At 35.8% G+C, this 19,421-nt stretch overlaps 1 protein-coding gene across 2 annotated transcripts in view; it reads right to left on the bottom strand.

Moving 5' to 3' along the window:
* The window catches only part of WDR72 (WD repeat domain 72), a 93,698-nt gene that overhangs the window by 28,407 nt on the left and 45,870 nt on the right, over window positions 1-19,421 (bottom strand). For both annotated transcript variants that reach the window (XM_069866856.1, XM_069866857.1), the window contains exons 15-17: window positions 17,352-17,447; window positions 16,080-16,158; window positions 11,840-11,951 (exon numbers count right to left, since the gene is read on the bottom strand). In XM_069866856.1, the coding sequence (XP_069722957.1) occupies window positions 11,840-11,951; window positions 16,080-16,158; window positions 17,352-17,447 (287 nt within the window). The remainder of the gene's footprint in view (window positions 1-11,839; window positions 11,952-16,079; window positions 16,159-17,351; window positions 17,448-19,421) is intronic.

The raw sequence follows: 19,421 nt of genomic DNA, 5'->3' as shown, positions 1-19,421 counted from the left end.
CCCATGTTATTCTCTGATATTAACACAAGCACAGGAGGCTAATCAGATTTAAATACCTAAACCCTATTTACAGGGATTCTGGCCCTCTCTCTGGATACCTTAGTGCAGTTTTAGGCACTGGTTTTAACTTCAACAAGGTATTTTCGAATGAAAATGACCAGTATATTTTCACTGTTATCCTAGTCAGAACAGCTGGAAAGAAGAAAGAAAAGACATGGGCACTGTGACTTTATTTATTTATCCTGTAGACATTTTTACACTGACTGACCCTTTAGATTTTAGAAAACCAAAGAATTCCACAAAGAATTTCTCACAGTATGTGAGTCTAACTAAAATAGGGCAAAATCAGAGTCAAAGTTCCTATTGTGTATCTGGCTCACGGGGTTGCGAAAGTATCGTTCCTGAAGTTGCTCTCACTCATTCTCATCAACTCTACTTTGAAGAAAAATGTGGTTTCAGACATTTAAAGTTCTTTTTGCTTAGTTACAAGTCTCTCTCTCATTCACAAGCCAAAGCAGTAGTGGACTAGATTATCGTTGCAGGTCCCTTCTAACTGAACTATTCTAATCTTGAGCATTTTGCATTTGAAATACTTGCATTCCCCCTTATATTCACTTGTACACTTCAATTTGCATTACTCTCTCACCGCTAATGCTCCAGCAAGGGTTTAAGTTGGAGCATCCTCAGATCAGAACAAGTTATAGTGAAGTCCAGTAAAGTTACGTCTCCTCAGGAGGTGTCTCAGTAAGCAACCAAAGTGTCAGAGACCACAAAAAGCACAGTTCTAACATGGACAGGTTCATGTATTCAGGCAATGCCTAAAAGAATTATTCTTACTCAGCTTTCTAACAATTTCTGCTCTGCAGTTAAGCGATGAGCTTCACTAATATCAACACATTTCCTCCCCACCTCTGACAGACTTGGTTTTAAAGTCAGTGTTAATCACTGCTCCCCAAAGTCTCTTTCTCAGAATAGCTTTTTCTTTCCATTACCTTAGTTTAATATTTACTTTAGAGGCTGCCTAAATTGTCTCTGCTTATGGAATTCAGTGTCTCTGCTATCGAAGGGCTGACAAGAGGAAGCCTGCCTTGAAATTCTCACTTTAGAGTGGCTAGTTATCAAATGCTTTTTAAACTGTTTTTACTGGCACTTCTAACTGCACACTTCAAACATGAAAAATGTACTTATATTGTACTAGGCCACAGTCACCTAACTAGGTCAATACAATAACTGTGAAACCAGTAACTGATCAAGGAAGGCAAAGGTATTGAGACAAAACTGAAAAAAAAGAACAGCAAAATAGCTGCCAGGATTTAGTGTTCAAAAAAACCCAGCGTCTGATACTTCAGGAAAACATTCTGTAATTCCCTTTAATGGAAGTGCATGCTGTAGCTATGCTTTTTAATTAGAAAATGTGTACACAAAAATGTGCTCACTAATAACAGGCTAGATGAGCATTTTAGGGTTTGAATTCACAGAACTGCCCAGCTCTTTTTTCATGGTTGAGGTGGTATACAGATACTTTGGCTTATATACTCAGTTATTTTACCCAAACCCACCTCCCCTCCCATTTGCACTAACACACACCAGAATCAGCTTTAAATGATAACATTTTAATCACGTCCTATGATACTATTTAGCCAGATTTATTCTGACTGATAACATACAACCTGCAAGTCTTGCAGGCGTTTTATGCAAAATGAGATTTAGGATTTTCTAGGATTCTAGAAAATTTCTAGGATTCTAGATTTTTTAGGATTCTAGGATTTTCTTCTTGTATGACATAAAAGACCCCTCCCCACAGTACAGCCTGACAAAAAGGAAGATATTTTTTACTGCCTATTTTGGATATCGGTCCAATGGAGTTGGTGAAAATGAAAATAACATTGATAGCCATCAGAAGAGACAGGCATTCAGAAATAAAAAAGATTTCTGTCTTAGAATTTAAACTGATGCTATGTGCTTATAGCCAAAAAACTTTTACAAACTTCTAAAGCATTTAGAACTATTTCAGCATAGTGGTTTTTTCTGGGAGCACTATTTTTTGACATTCTCAAGGCTGAACTACGAGAAGGATTGCACTATTACATCTTTTTGTTGCATAAGTTCAATTTTGGAATAAAAACCCTTTAAAAACAAAACATCATGTCTGGTTCATATAAATAAAGGTGTTTTAAAAACCCATATTGACTTTTCCACGTTATTAAGCTTTTTAGATGAATCCAGTTGTTAAATGGTTGTTCTAGTAACTGGCCTGTCATCTGGAAATGTTCTTAGATTGTTTTTTTGACACAATGTCCCTGCAGAAAGTTGGGCAGTGTGACATAAAGAGCACAGGTTTGCCTATCACACTGATTACTTGATGTAATAGTAAGCAAGCTTAAGTGAACTGTGTGTCTTCAATCTTTCCAATCACTTAGGGATGGGCACCAGAGGATACCATCCATCATCCATGGCCTGAAACATATGGTGCATCAGCAATCTGAGGCTGACCTAAATGATAGTAAAAGCTGCTATGCTGTTCACAATAAGAAATTGTTGTCCACTGAATTACAGGTTTGTGATTAGATTGCTAACATGGCCAACTTGATGTATAAGTGAAGTGTCCAGGAAAGATATTCCCTAGGATCCTTTGAAGATTAATTTATACCCTTGAAATGTGCACCAATCACAAAATGAAAAAATATGTCAAGATATTTTTCTTCTGAACAAAAAAAGCACTGCAGTGGTAACGGCTATTAATTTATTTTTGGCAGTTTTAGCCAACAGAATCCAATAAACAAGGTCCTTAAAGGTTTTTGTTTTGTTGCGAGGCTTTTACTGCTTGATTCCTTAAACAACTGAACACTATAGCAGTATCTTTTATAAGAGGGACAGCTCCCCCTCACATCCTATTCTAAAAATCTCATATATAATCGCAAATATCACGCAAAGATAGCTGGAAAAGCACTGCAAATTCTTAATTTTGTATTATTATATTGCTATCTCACAGATCTATAAATATAATAAAAATTACATGTATTAATAAAAAATAAAATATCTATTTTAAAGTGGAAAATATTCTGTAATATAATTGATTGCTTATCCAAAAATTATCAACCTTGCTTTGCCACAAAGTAGATTATGCTTGCCATCTTATTCATTCATCGGTTTAGGAAAAAGAAGCATCCACGTCACACAGGTAAGGTACAAACTTCAGTATCAGCTTTGGTAGGAATTGAGAGGGGCAGGCAGTGGGGGAAAAGGGGAGTATTATTTCAGAGTCACCTTATCCCTCAAACTCTCTTTAGGTGTAGAACACAAATGGTAAAAGGCACATATTAAGAGCTACAGTCAAAGAGTGAAAAAGAACACTGCCTTATAGTATAGTAGCTATCTTAGAGCATAACTAAAATTCAGCATACATGTTGACCATTCAAGACCCTTCACAAAAACCAGTTTGCCCCAGGCTGAGGGAAAATACTCCATCATAAGCCACAGAACACAGAGAAGTTATTTTGCAAATATTGCTGCTACGTACAATTATCACAAGGATTTTGGAAATAATGGTTCTCTCTGCCATTGTCAACTTCTATTTTTCTGTGACATGCCCTGCTGTTCCCATACACGTGAGGTAGATCTGCTTGCCATGTCTGTTAGTTTGAACCTTCTACTGATTCTTTAGCTTTATTTCTAGCATTCTTGTCACTAAAATATCCTTAACCACACACAAGCCTTACTTTAAAAGATTCCTAGCCATGCAAACAAACCATGACATTTCATTAAAGAAAACCACAGGTTTACACTCACGGTCTTTTTTTACTAATCCTTAATATAGTTTATTGCCAGCAGTGTAATTCATGTAATATACTATCTATCATGCCTTGACATAGATAACAATGGTCAGGAGTGAAAGAGGCTCCTTTTGAACCTTCCAGAGGCATATACTAATGAAATAACAAATCACTTCCTGTGGGTTGAGGGCAGCCTCAACCTGTTAAGATAATCTGGGACACACCTATGAGGAACAAAGGTCTTCCTAACTTTATATGAAAAATGCTACTCTTTCCTGAAAACACAAATTAAAACCAGTGCCTACTTAACTTACATAACAATGTAAAAAAAAAATAGATTGCCTTTTCAGGCAAGACAAAGATTTATGTTCATTGTCAGAATTAAACTCTCCAGTCTGGTGAGATGCAAAGTGTTGACAGCACTCCCTTTCCAAATGAAAGAGAAAAGTTAGCAACAGAACATTATTGCTACATAAAACTAAGCACGCGTGCTTTATTTGTGTCAGATAAATTTAGCTATTCTCCCTTTAAATTTACCCCTTAATCTTAAGGAAAAAAGAAAAGGAAAAAGGAAATTCTAAACTTATCCTGATATGAGGGTGGTGGAGAAGAATACACATACCAGCCATTAATTATTCAACAGAAAATACCTCCTAAATTCTGGTTTCTACTACAACCCCTTCCTGAGGCTATCTGAGCATCTTCTGCTAATGCCGCAGGTGATGTGACTAACATCCGTCATAGGAGAACAATACAGGCACCTGGCCTTTAGGGAATTAGTGACAGGTATCTTAAATGTGATACAAGTCCAATTTTTCCAAGAGACAGAGGGAGGAATATCTTGTGCTGATACACTTCAAATTTGAGAAGAAACTTCCTCAGATGTAATGGGAAAGTTTCTGTATTCATTATCATCTTAGTTTGCAGCCCCCACTCAGAACCAGCTTTCAAATCTTAGTAAGACTTGTGCTGCACTCTGCCTGTAGCAAACAAACTTTTAAATAGTCCGTAGAGACAAAAAATTAACTAATGATAATTTTGTGCCCCCATTAACAGCTCTACAAAAGAGAGCATTCACTTTTAAAGATCTACATAGAAGGTACAATAGAGATTCTTCCCATTCCATAAACAAGGAAAAAAAGAACACAGAAAACAAAACTATCAAAACTATATTGTGCTTTGAACTCCTAATACACGTAATCCTTACTGCCTCCTTGACCAGTGAATCCTATCCTTCCTAATGTTTTGGAAGAGTCCGAGATGGCGCCTGTACAATTTGATTTTGTGTAAAAATACACACCAAATCTGATTTCTGTTACATTAAGGAGTTCTCTGTTAAAATATATGATGCATGGAATGAAATAAGCTGTAGTTCTAGAACGAGTCTTTAAGCTTACTTCCTTTACTAATATTAAGGACTACTGGATCATAATACAGTTTTAATTGGATATATAGGATATGATACAGTGGTATAGTTAAACCGCAGGTTAGATGCAAAAATATAACATTGATTTGTATTCTTTTACTGGAAATATTTGTAACATGAAACTAGGATATAATACACTCATTTTTAATGCATATTCAGTACAGAGGAAAGCTACCGCTGTGACCAGCTTATACTCAAAGTCCATTCATCACACAAATGCTAGATTAATTGGTTTGCTGTTCCACAGACTAAAATGAGATTACAGATGAATCTAATTCTCATTAAAAGTGATGAAATGTTGATTATACAATCATTTCTTACACTGCTTATTGCTAATGCACGCACACACAAAACTGGCCTGCCAAAGAATTTTTTAAGAGAGCCTGAAGTAAGTCTAATAGTTTAATGAATTTTGTTACGTGCATGAACTTGTTCAAGAGCACAAAACTTCAATTCCATCTATAAAACTTATTGTTCTTATTGACTGAAATGTTTCCACTGATAAGAAGAACAGAGTGGGCAGGAAAAGGAAATTTCATTTTGCAAATCATTCTTGTTTCTTGGAAAAAGGGGAAGTGGAAGATGGGAATGTAAAGGAATAGAACAACTTGAAAGAACCCAGGCAGAAGCTGTAACACTTAAAAGAACAGCGTTAAACTGGAAAACATGTGAGCGACGCCAGACAGGAAGACATCTGCAGCCCAAAGTCCAACCAGTACTGAAAGAAAATCTGATTGAAGTGCTTTGTTCAGATGTTGCTCTAGAGCTAAAACTAAAGTTTGGAAATATTTCAATGCACAGATACTACATAGAAAGAAGGAACAGTTCTGATCAATTTAATTTGAAATGCTACGTTTTAATCACAGATACTGTGAAGCTCAGAAGGGCATTTCAGTTTGTACATTTGGGATGATCCATATATGAAAAGAATTCCTGAAGCATAAAGACTTCTTCACGTGAGCATTCTCACTCATTTTTACCAAAACTTATACTTGCCTCATCAAAACAGTGGCCTGAATCAGATTTCAACTTATATGATCAGGACTCTACTTTGACCTGACCAGACCAGCTCTTGCTACATATCGCAAACAGAATTATGATGCAATGTAGAAATGTTGTTCTTGAAAATAATTTAGAGTAGGTGCATGCAAGGGTAATTTCATCACGAAGTGCAGTCTATTAGTTCTATTGCACTTACTTTTTGACTAGTGGAAGCATAAGCTCTGGAGACATACTGTAGATCCTCCATATGCTAAACTGAAGATACTTAATACCTCTGACTAGTCTGAGAAAACAGCAGGAAGTATTATTGGTTCCTCTAAAGCAATAAAATCTTTAAACAGCCTGCATAGGGTAAATCACCTTAGATTCCTTCAAATATGTACATATGAAAAAAAAATAAAATCAGTAAATTTGCAAGTATAAATAAATAGGTTATAAACCTAAGAGAAACCCTTTGCTTGCTTTCCTTTAGGATATGTCATGATGAAAGATGTTTCTTATTGTCTTTGGTTTTCTTGCAGACAACTGAATTGTCTTTCTTTCATGTGATTTGAATGTGCTAAAAAAAAGAAGCATTTTCTCTCATATTCTCTGAAACTCACATTGCCGATACATGGATTTTTAGCTGTTCGTGTATTTAATGTTCTCTTTTCTCACTTTCTTTCATTTCAAAATCACGTACACTGTAAAAAATTTCTCATCTTCTTGTCCCAACTAATCTCACTAACCTTTACCATACAAGAAGTAGGATCATATTCTATTCTTGATTTTTAAAAACAGCAGTTTCCCGATTGTGATTTCCATTGGAAAACTGGGAATCTTTAGTAGATGGTAACATTGCCATGCTTCTCTTATAATTCTTTTCTTCTGCATTTTCCTAGACTTTTTTACCTCTGGTTTCTTTGTATCCCATTTTCGCCTTTAGCCTTTTCTTTTGTTTATCAGAAATCCTTCCCTGAGGTTGTTGTTCCTCACCCTACCCCATTTCTAGGACTCAAGCATATTCTGTCTGAACACCTTTTTCCAGAATTTGCTCAATTATTTGATTCACTCTGGATATGGAACCCAGCCACAGCAAGGCAAACAAGTTCAAAGACTGAGTACATCCCATACATCATAAGCCCAAATCCAAACTTGGGAAGTGTAAGGACGAAAGGACAGATGTACTTTTATGTGAATGAAAGACATTAAGCAGAACTTGATTCCTCAGATGTTGTTCAATTTTCCTAGGCAGGTAGTATTTCACCAGAACACAAACAATACAAATGACATTAACGTAGTTACAGTAAATAAGATGCATTTTACACCCCTAAAAGTTATTTCCCCAGCAATCAGGGAACCAAGTATAAGTTTTCACTGAAATCCTGTGTAATCCTTGTGTTATCAACAGTTCAAGTAGACTCTGGACCAGGATTTTCTTTTGGGTCTTTTCTGTCTGTTTAAACAGACAGTTAGAATGTATACTTGGAATAAAATGAAAAGGCAATCAGTTGTAACAAGATGACAGTATGAAAGAAAAAATCAGAGACAGAACAACCCTTCTCCTTATCTGCACTTCCAGGACAAAACCATAAGGCTTTGCAGGCAGGGAAGGAGATTCATTTGCTATAAAGAAAGACAGGTTCACAGAATGACTTCCTAAGAGTTGACATAAAGAAGTCGTCTGCAACTGGACGGATTTCTGAAACCCAAACAATAGAAGGGTTTGAAATCCTCTGCTGCAGGTCACTACACTTCTCTAGTGAACAGAAGCTGTTATATCCCACCTTTCATTGATTTACCATTACCGAATGGATTCCTCATTTTAACAAAACATATTATTATATTCTAGATAAGTCTTTGACAATTCTTTACACTAACCTATGGAATTCAATTGCCACCATTAATTTCACTCTGGTATTTATCAGCAGAAGCTTTTTTTCCTGCAAGAACCAATTTATTTAATTGAATAGTTTACAGAGCTCCAAAACCACATACCAAAGACAAGGTTATAGCTAATAGCTTTCAAATATACTTAATCGCTTGAATCATTAGCTGTTTCTTAAACTAGGAATTTTTAAGTGCAAACCAGAATTTATTGCAAGCTAGACTTAGTGGTGTGGTTTTTTCACATTTAGATTTTTCACAAATCTAAGAAGCAATTAAAATAATATTCTGTATTTAGAAATAATGGCTCTATTTTATGCTTTCCTTTCACTCTTCCAGTTTTTCGCATTCCTAGAATATCACATAAATTGATTCCTTAATTTAATATCTGAGCGTCAATATCCTAAACAATTGAATATCCTAGACAACTGAATACCCTCACAATTTTCTTAAAAGGTGAATAAATCCTGTTCTTCATGTTTTGCAGAAGATTTAGCCACGCAATTCCAGCAGAACGCAAATGCTATAATGCTGCCTCACAGAAAAGAGATTTGTCTCCCTATGGATCAGAAGAAATAGGCACCCAAGGACAGCACATGGGAAACTGCTTCAGTACAGTAGCTAAAAGATCACGGTTCCACAGACACCACACACCAGGAGGTGAGAGAATCTCATTTCTAACTCTCACCTTGGCAAATACTTCGATATTTCCATGTTTCCCTGATCAAAGAAACTCTGCACTGGGTATGGACTAGATATGTACGTCATAAGATGAAATACTAAAAATGAAAAATGAGTGAAGAATGCCATCCAACTTAATTCCTCTCACGCAAATTGAAGTGGATAAATAGATACCCAAGATTTTAAAATCACTGCCTCTGATTTAATGTGGCAGTGGAAAAAAATACCACAACCTGCGAAACAGTTAACATTAACCAGAGTTTATCAGTGTTCAGGGAAAAGGCAAGAAGGGTAGAACGCAATGTACTTTTCCAGGATTATGACGTATTAAAAAACAATAAATTAGGGAAAACCTCAGCTTCTTTGAAGAACTGAAGAAAAGCTTGCAGAAATCAATGGTAAGATTGCTATCAATATGTTTGGAATAGGTCCAAAATGATTATCTATGACATCAACATAAAGAAATTGCAACTGTTTGCATTTATATTTCCTTTTAGCAACAACAGGAGAATGTATTAGGACAGAACACAGTTAACCCTCCCCTTGTCATGCTTTACAGGAACAGGTTTTTTTAATTCATTATCTTTGTATCTAAAAATATATATTATGGTTTTTGGTTTTTTTTGTTTTGTTTTTTATTTATTCACTTAACAAACGTTTCTGTCTGTTCGGATCCACAGAGAAAAATACAGCATTTTAAATTATTCAGCAAGGGAAGCTGCTGCCTGAATGCTATCACCCTTAGCCATGAAGTAAAGATACAGGAGCTTCCTAAAGGAGTAAGGAGTTATCTGAGAAAGCAACTACATAATATACTATAAACTTTAAAGATAATAAACACTGAAGGTAAAATTCTGAAAGTTGTGTTTGTTTTTTAAAGAAAATTGTTATTGACTTCAGTGGAAATTTGTTGAGTTAAACAAGGTTAAACGTCTCAGATCAAATCTATGAATTCCAATTATACAAAAATGCAATACAATACAATGATGACAGCGGCCAAGATTCAGATACTTTTACTTTGGGTCAGAGTGCACGATCCCAGTCTTGAATTATGACTTAAATACTTGAAACAATATTTAACCTTTATGTTGATGTCGCACAAGATGACAGCTACTGTACAACCCATAAATACCGAGTATTTAATGAGATATAAGATGACATACCGATCAGATGAAAAACTGAGAACAGATGTAGTTACTTGTCTAAGTAATTACACTCGCTCTGGGCTTAGTCCTGTGTTGGTTTTTAATTTCTGCATATCATTACATGCCACAAATAGTTTTACTCTTTAACATATTAGAAATCACAAAATAATTGTTGAATTCTGAACAAACCCATCAAGTTCTGCAGTGCCTATCAGAAAACCACACAAACCAAACCAAGAATATTTGTGCCATTTACATACTGTGATATATAGTTCAACAAGGTAAAATACGAATGAAAATGAGAACAAAAAGAAAGCTAATATGAAATTAAATACTCACACGTCTCTTTCCTAGTTTTCTAATATAATTTTTGTCTATTCCAGAATACATTAAGTTGCTGAACAATGATATGTCAAAAAATCCACCCTGCTTTACAGGACATATTTCTGTAGTTCAGATCACGAAGCATAAAGCAAAGTCCTAAACAGTATAAATGCACACGAATACTGCGCTCATTCTAGCCAAGCAATTTTCTAGTTGTTTGTTGAATAACCTTCAAGTAATAGGGCTAAGAACAAAACGATGGTAAAATCTTTTACTAGACATAGAAACAACCAAATCCCCCTTCAGACTGGAAAGCTGAAGCAATTCATGACTTGTGTGAGGCTTAATACTTAATTAGAATCAAACAACAATTGACTACTAGACTCTTGTAATCATTCCTGCACTCTTAACATAGAAGAAATGTTTTTTAATCTAGTATAGATGGTTTGGGAACAAACCCAAGGACCTAAAAACATCTGGAGTTTGCAGATATCTGTAATTGCGACATCCAGTTAGTCTAATTTTTGTTGTTACCCATGCCAAAACACCACACTGAAAAACAGCCTGAAAATTCAAGAAATTTGATTTCAAATCCACATGTGAAGTTCTCAGCTGGGGATGTTTTAGTTATAAAGCATCTTGTCCCAAATCACATAAAAATAAAATGATTCAAAGCAATCTTCAGTGTAAGCAAAATATAAACTCATACGTGATAATTAGTCAAAGTGTTTGAGTTTCACCATATTCCAACAGTGCAAATTATAGAGACACCATTTTGTTCCGTGGCCTGAAGCAAGTATCACTGATCATTTTTAGTATCCTGGAACAAGCAGATCGGTAACAAATTTTCATGACAGACACACACACACTCAATGAGATTATAAATTAGTTTCCCAAGAGAAGGCTCACTAATAAGATTGGATCTAAAATTTAGGTCACTTCATTTTAAGACTCAGCTAATGGGCTAAAAAAAATGAGTATAACTTCATAACATAAATTCAGGTTCAATCTTTTTTACCATAAACATTAGCACCATTGTAAAGTTGCAAAGAGTAAGCTTCTTGTAAAATTAAATGATCTAATTGTAAAATGCATTTGATATCTCCTTGCAGGGAGGTTATTTCTAAAAGAAAAATAAAATATTCTGTATTACATTACGAAGTTATAAAATTTAAGCAATTAATTTTTAGTGCTGTATAATTTCTGATGTCATTGAAAAGATAAATTTGTAAAACTTCTTTCCAATATGATTTACTGATTCTATTTCAAACACGCTGCTTCCTTTATTTGCCAATGTATTTACAATTCCAGAACTGTAATACAATCAAAGAAACTTTATGTTTTCTTCCTTGATGTTCAGAGATGATCAGAGTGTGAAAGTCCTTTAACTCCCTGACAATCATAAGAGAACACGTATAACCTGATAAGGTCTGAAATAGGGCATTTGGCTTGTCTCACACAGAAATAACGTATTATGTATTCATTCTCCTAACTTGTTCTGAGTACTAGAGCAAATTCTTTTAAAAGAATATACCAATAAATTTGCCATCTACATGACAAGGAATCATTTTTAATGTATCGCAAATCCCCCTCTTCAGACTTTGGCAGTGACAACAACTTACCATTTCCATTCTCTACAATGGCCAATGGCTCTCTACAGATTGCAGTCTTCCGCAAGGTTTTCATAGTCCTTTGAACTTCTGCCAGCAGCACTGCTTGCATTGCCTCAATAATCTGTCATAAATGCAAATTATTATTGGATGGCATCGGTACTTCAACTATCTATCTAAGCAATTGACAATTTAAAAAAATCACAACAAAATTTCAAGACTATTCCATTGAAGGTCATTAGAAAGTCAAGATTTCCAGGTATTTTTCAGTGATAATCATGGGTTTCTACACAAATATTGAGAACCGGATAGCAATAAAATGGTGCAAGGTGTCAGTTGTGACTGCTTTCCACTAATTAAGCATTCACTTTCTTTAATATCTAGATTAGAATGACTAGAATCAGTCATCCATTGCCTCCTTGATTTCAAGAGGTCATGACAATGTACTTTAGTAAAGCACATGGTACTAACAGCTAATATGAAATATCACAGAAGCATAAAACAGGTTGGATTGGAAGGGACCTTAAAGATCATCCAGTTCCACCCCCTCTGCCATGGGCAGGGACACCTCCCACCAGACCAGGTTGCTCAAAGCCCCATCCAACCTGGCCTTGAACACCTCCAGGAATGGGGCAGTCACAACTTCCCTGGGCAACCTGGGCCAAGGCCTCATCACTCTCATAGTGAAGAAATTCCTCCTTCATATCTTCATCTTTTTTCTATAATGTGTGAAAACAAACTGGATAATGACCTTGTATTTTGACTTTGTTAGAATTTTTGGTATCCAGCCTCTCTCCGAAAAGCTTAAAGAATGTTTTGTTATTAGTCATGATCCTCTATTCCTCTGGCTCAAACAATATTTTTTTGTCCAACACAGAGAAACATAATTCCTTAAACTCGTCTTATCCAAAAGGAATATCTGCTGGAATTATGAAGAGACTATTAACAGTCCTTACCATAGCACTTCTCTTCTCTTTACTTTAGCAGAGAAAACCCATGAGAAGTAAAACATTTTAAAGACCTAAGATGTTTATAAAAGCACACAAAAACCTTAGACCCAAACTTTTGCAATCGTTACTCAGTCTAAATTTCAGCATGGTGCAGAAAGGCAGCATGCATATCTTCTCTTCTTTTGGTACTTCCTTCAGAAAAGAAACACAATTTTCCCCCTTCAGGAAGGTGTTAATTCTCAAGTACAAGAATACAAAAAATTTCCCGAAAGACAGAGAGAATCTAAAGGTTCCAGGACAGTATACTCTACCTCAACTGAAATATTAATTTAAATTGAATATGAAAATTTTAAGTTTATATCTTATTTCTATCATAAATCATCTATTAAAAATTATTTAAGTTTAACGTGAACTGAAGTGGATATGCAGGCTCCCTCAAACTGCTCGAAAGAGGGACAGTTTCATCTCACTAATGAAGTACAGTGAATTCGTGGGCCGTCCTCAATCACATTTCTAGCTGCCCTTGTAAATTCAAATCATTAAAGAGAACAAAGGCTGTAGGTGTCCTTTGTGACAAAATCCTTTATTGTAGACAAGTATACCATAGTCAGGTCCACAGCATGAAAGTTCACAGCAAGTGAACCCAGCCCTGTGTGTTTTGACATAGCACAAACCTTCATCTTGTTATAACAACGCTTTATTTTACAGAAGAAACCAAAGGCAGTTTCCAATTCCTCAAATCCATACGACCCTGAGCTTTGGGGACTAAGGATCCTGACTTTAGAGCAGCCTCCTACAATATATCTACAATAATTAAGAAACAGAAGGAAACACAGACACGTTGCTGTTGTCCTGGGAAAAACTTTTGACGAAAAAGTCTTACAGAGGTACACAAAAGAACTGCACACATCATGTGTTTTTCATGGTGTTCTGATCTGCTAACAACCTGCCACTAATGCGGATCAGATATTAATTTCCTGTGCCAGCGCTGTGTATGTCAACTAGAGAGCATTTGTAACATGTAATCTCCTCATAAACAAAATCTCCTCTCCACCTGAAAACAAAATAAAAACCTGTAGCAAATGGCACAACAAGTTTTTGTGGAGGCACTTGGACATCTCTGTGTGCCACGTGTCTATTACTTTGTTGGATATGCATTTCCACTGTGCTCAGTGTGGCTTCACACTATTTCGTCCTCTCACGGCATCTTCCACAAGAAATCATACTTCTCATCTCTCATTATCACCAAACTGAAAAATGCCCCAAAGCTTTGCCTGTTTCTAACACAAAACAAGTTGGACTCGATGATCCGGTTGGTCTCTTCCAACCTGGAGATTCTATGATTCTAAGTCTCCATGAGCGCCTGTCATTTTCTGATAGTCTCCACATTATCTTCAGTGTCCTGCTGGATCACACACGCACACGGGATACATCTTATTGGCTACTAATATACACGTTCATTTTTTTAATCCATAATTGCAAACACTGGCTGCTTTTTAATTGAGATTGTGAAATATGACAGAAACTATGCTGCTTCTATGCCTAAGAAACTATAAACAACATATGTCCAACTATAAATACAGGTATTAAGGAGCAAGTGAAAGGTAATTGTTTGACCGTGCAGCATCAATACCAGAGAGCAATTAAAAAAGGCAAGTGAACAAAACTTGAGGCAAGCTGTACTGTTACAGCTGTACTAAGTTATAATGGCTTTCCTTTCTACACTTTATCAATTACTTCCAAGGATTACTATTCTCTTTATAATGAGTGAGTGGGTCTAAGGAGAGAAGTCAATAGAAACCATGCCTGGTTATTGCTCAGGCCGTAACCTCTACAGGGCTGAGCCTTGAAGGAACTACCCCCCCAATACCTCCATAATATAGTCATAGCGGGGAGCAAAAAAATACAAATCAAAGCATCAGGCTTGTATTATCCAGCCTGCTTTCCTCAACTTCTGGATATCTAGTGTCAGGAGAGTTGTCCAGACACTTATACTGAAGTCAGATGACTTGAGGTAGAGCAAAATGCTATGAAAGCAAATGCATTCAGAGCCTGTTGGGGATATTACTGCCAATTTGGGCATAAGTAAAGAAGCTACCAGCTTATCAGAACAAGTCTCTGCAATGGCCTTAACATGAAAGTAAAGTCCTTGACAATATATCTCAGATTAATCCCACCTTCTTTTAGATATTAATGGCAATGAAGTAACTGAAGTGAAAAAAATAAATACAAATGCACTGCAGGAATGAAAAAAAATCCCACTTATTGTAAGAGAAAGGGGGACAGTTTGTGAGGGAAGAAGAATGCTTAAATAATGCAGAAGATGTGCAAACAATGGGGATATAACAAACAACTGATAAGCTCAAGAAAAAAATCTGAATTCAATTGAATGTGAAGATTTGCAGAAGCCATTACTGTTTGTCAAACAGAACAGGGGACTATTACTGCAGTACCCCTGCATACCTCAGGTCTGGGAAATATTCTTTGCACTCGAAATGCAGCACAGAGTTGCATTCAATTTTAGAAGTAACATCATAAAATAAATTTGAAATAGGTATTTCCCTTTTCTGGAATAAAATCCCTTGCAGTCATAGCATATTGTCTTTAGCTTTGTACTCCTGAACATTAAAAGCACTCAAGCAACCACACAACTTTATTTAAATGCATATTTCCAAAATGAAAAATGTTCTCTAGTTCTCACTGTTCAGACTGTTTCATAGTTACCTGTCAACACTCAAGAAACTGTAATTTATCTCTCAAGACATCAGATTCTTCACTAACAATAGGTATGAGCTGTATCTGACCTGGGAACCCATAACTTACTTTCCTAAGTAATTCTTCAAGAGTGTTCTAATAAGTAAGGACTTGGAATTAATTACGTAGCCTTTAAGAAGACATTTTCTGTTTCTTCTATAATAACACGTTGGTATATGACACTGCCTTTATTTTGGCCTTTGTTCTCCTGGAGCATAAAAAGGCATTTGTAATCTAAGTTGCACCTGGTTGTTGGTGAACACGTAGCCATTTTTTAACATGTGCTCTGAACTAGATCACCTAGATTAAAGACTAGTAGGAGAGTTCCACATCTAAACATGGATTTAAGGCAAAGTACTTTCATGAATAGCATATTTTCTATTGAAATAATAGTCTGCTTTCCATCTGCTTTCTTAATTGCATGATCTATGCAATCATTTCACTGTAAATCCACATCTATTATGCAACATTAGAGACTCCAAATACTAAATTACAGTGAATGTTACCTAAAGACTACACAGTATAAACTGACACAGACTATTTCCTACCTTTATAGACTGATCACTCCAGCAACAGATGAGTTTCAGCAATGGAACACTCATGAAGTCCAAGGAATGATATCTACTTCTACCTAAAAAACATACACATAGTTTATGAACTAATGATATACATAGAAGTACATAAATAGGAAGATACTTAATATTTTTAATTTTTCACTTCAGCAACATACCACAAAGTGTTGAGACAATATAGTTTTTGAACATTTATTCCTACTGTAAATCAGTTCAGGTTTTCTTTTTATTATTATTTTTTAAACAGGGGCCCAATAGCCCTCAGATTATGCTTTCATCACAATTTTCTAATGTAATGGACAATACATGAACATGTGTTTGTTTGCCTTTAAAATAGTTGTTCAGTCTATGCAAAAATACATCCAACAACATTTTGCATAGTTACAGTTCCACCTGATTTAGTTTTCTGCCACATGGCAACAAAATTGGTATGTGGTCAAGATGCCACATAGACAGCGTCTCACCAGTTATGCCTGCAGTTAAAGATAAAATATGGCTGGATTTGCACGTGAGTAATTAGTACCCATCCTGATTTTTCAGATTACTTTCAAAGCATGGCATAGATTGAAGTGGCAGCTGTGCTGGTTTAGAATCATAGAACAGTTTAGGCTGGAAGGGACCTTAAAGATCATCCAGTTCCAACCCCCCTGCCACAGGCAGGGACACCTCCCACTGGATCAGGCTGCCCAAGGTCCCATCCAACCTGGCCTTGAACCCCTCCAGGGATAGGGCAGCCACAGCTTCCCTAGGAAACCTTCGCCAGCACCTCCCCACTTTCATTGTGAAGAAATTCCTGCTTTTGTCCAGTCTAAATCTGCCCCTTCCAGTTTACAGCCATACAAGCCTTCGTAAAAAGACCCTCTCCAGTTTTCTTGTGGCCCCTTCAGCTACTGGGCAGGCATGTAATGGTGATGAGGAAGATGGGGCACGGGATACGAAAGTGTTTGTCTTACTACATTTCTGGTTTTCAGAAAATGTCTTCGGAAACTAAGCTGAATGTTTTGCCATCACAGAAAAAATACGCTTGGTTCCAGCATTACTTAACAGCCAACTTTTTGTTTACTTGCTTTTGTGCTATTCACATAAGAAAACAGAATAATTTAGTTTGTTTATTTGCAAACTAGTCCTGCTCAAAGCTAAAGAACATATTTTTTTTTTTCATGATTGAAGTTAAATTATGTATTTTAGTAATCGAAAGTACATAAAAATATAACTCTTAGAAGCTAATATTGCCACTCCTCCATATACTTACTGCTTGGTAACTCTCCATAAAAACTGGGGAATGAAGGTGTTACTGCTTCAATATTTCGACGTTTGTCATATATGGATTCTGATTTCTGTGGACTAAAAGGATATGAAACTATTAAACAAAACCTGAACATAATTACAAAAATCTCAGGTCACAAGGTGGATTTTTTAAGGTAGGTACTGTACTATCCATTATCTACTATCTATTTGTTCTCAAAAGTCACCTGCATCCTTTTGCCCACAAGCTGGTATTGAAACATTGACATGTACGCAAGTAATAAAAAGTACCATCCATATGCAGGAACTTTGCATTTGGCTCAAAACTAATTATAATTAACTTCTACGCTGCATTAAAGAAAATATGAAAAATTGCTTCAAAATATTATTTTCACAAAGGACTTGGTGCTGTTTTTTCCATTACATACATAAAAAAAAAGTTCAAGGGAAAGTAGCAGCTTTATTTTATAGGCTTCCATTTTTTCAGTTTTAAATAATTTAGATTGTTGTTCAAATACTTGGAATTTCAGTAGATGGCTACAATTTAGTGTATATCTGTTACTCTTTAGTACTTTGTCACTGACTCAGCAACCTAACCCCTGAAATATAAAGGATATGTATGGAGGGGAAGGGAAGTGAAAAACTGCTCCAAACCCTCCACTGTTTCAAACTATTTCTTTTAAATACTTAGCTACAGTGACCCTGCACAAAATGCATTTAGGTGCCATTTAAAAAAAAAATAAATTCTCCTTTCAAATTCCAATTCACTACAATCAACAGTAAATCATACTATTTCAAGAGCCTTGCAATACTAAATAAGTCTGAAAGCTTTCAGCATTAAGCTTCAGGTACTGAAGCTGCTCTAAGGTCTCCTTGGAGCCTTCTCTTCTCCAGGCTGAACAGCCCCAACTCTCTACGAGGCAAACTGGACAAAATAGTGTTTGCTATGTTTCAAATTTTTATTTATGCAAAAGCACATTATTTTAACAACTCATTGGAACAAAGAAAAGTTATTCCAACCACGAATCTGGAGTAAATTACGAATAAGGGTAAATCATATAAGAATTTGAATGAATGAATGAACATAGTTTATGACAGCTCATTCAGACCCCGATTAGTTGCAAGAGGAAGAGGTGAAAGAAAGGCCAGGAAAAAGAATTGTATATTACCTCTGTACAGAGCCATAGTACTTGCAGTTGCTGCTTAGGAACTCAGGAAAATATGGAGTTCAGGAAAAAGATAACAAAACAAAAACCACCCAAAACACCAAAATCCACAAACAAAATGAAACAAAACAAAAAAAAAAATCCAAGAAAAGAACTGAATGGATACAACTCAAGTGCTCCTATCCAGATAAGGCCACTGGGAGGCAGTCACCTACGTTAGGGCATCACAAATGACACCGAACTAAAACTTAGCTACAAGACAGATGGAAGTAAGTATAATATTCAGCTCTTGGAAAAGAGGTAATCCAAACCAAATCATGTCAAAATCCCAAATAAAACATTTCAGAATCTGTAAATAAAATTAATAACCTTTATGTAACAAAAACTTTATGGGAATTTTTCTTCTATTTCATACAAAAATTCAGTTATTTCTACAAGTGATGCTAATTTTTATGGTGTTACATCTTCTGCAGAAAACTTTAAATTAGGTAGTTCAATTTTCAGAAAAATAAGACAGGGCCTTTTTTCTTGCAATAGGAATGGTTGGACTTGATGATCCGGTGGATCTTTTCCAACCTTGCGATTCTATGATTCTGTGATCTTTAATGCTTCTAATTTTATGGGAGATATGTTCCAAAGAGAGAATATGTATGCCTGGGAAAAATGTTTGATTCTGGTATGATGACTAACTTCAACTACACAATGTATTTCCAACTGACACAATGCAAGCATAAAGTTGTTTCTTGCACAGAAAGGAACTCATGTTCAATGTGGAATCCTGGAAACAATCTTTCATATGAGAGCTTGTGTTGAATATGGACCAATATGTAATATGACTAGCAGTAAAAGAAACTGGGAAACGTGTGTTTGTCCTGTGGGACGGTGCACATCTCTTGTGATAGGCTGA

This window comes from Phaenicophaeus curvirostris, chromosome 12 (genome assembly GCF_032191515.1).
Source record: "Phaenicophaeus curvirostris isolate KB17595 chromosome 12, BPBGC_Pcur_1.0, whole genome shotgun sequence".
Classification (NCBI taxonomy): Eukaryota; Metazoa; Chordata; class Aves; order Cuculiformes; family Cuculidae; genus Phaenicophaeus; species Phaenicophaeus curvirostris.
This window is presented reverse-complemented; position numbering and strand designations above follow the sequence as displayed.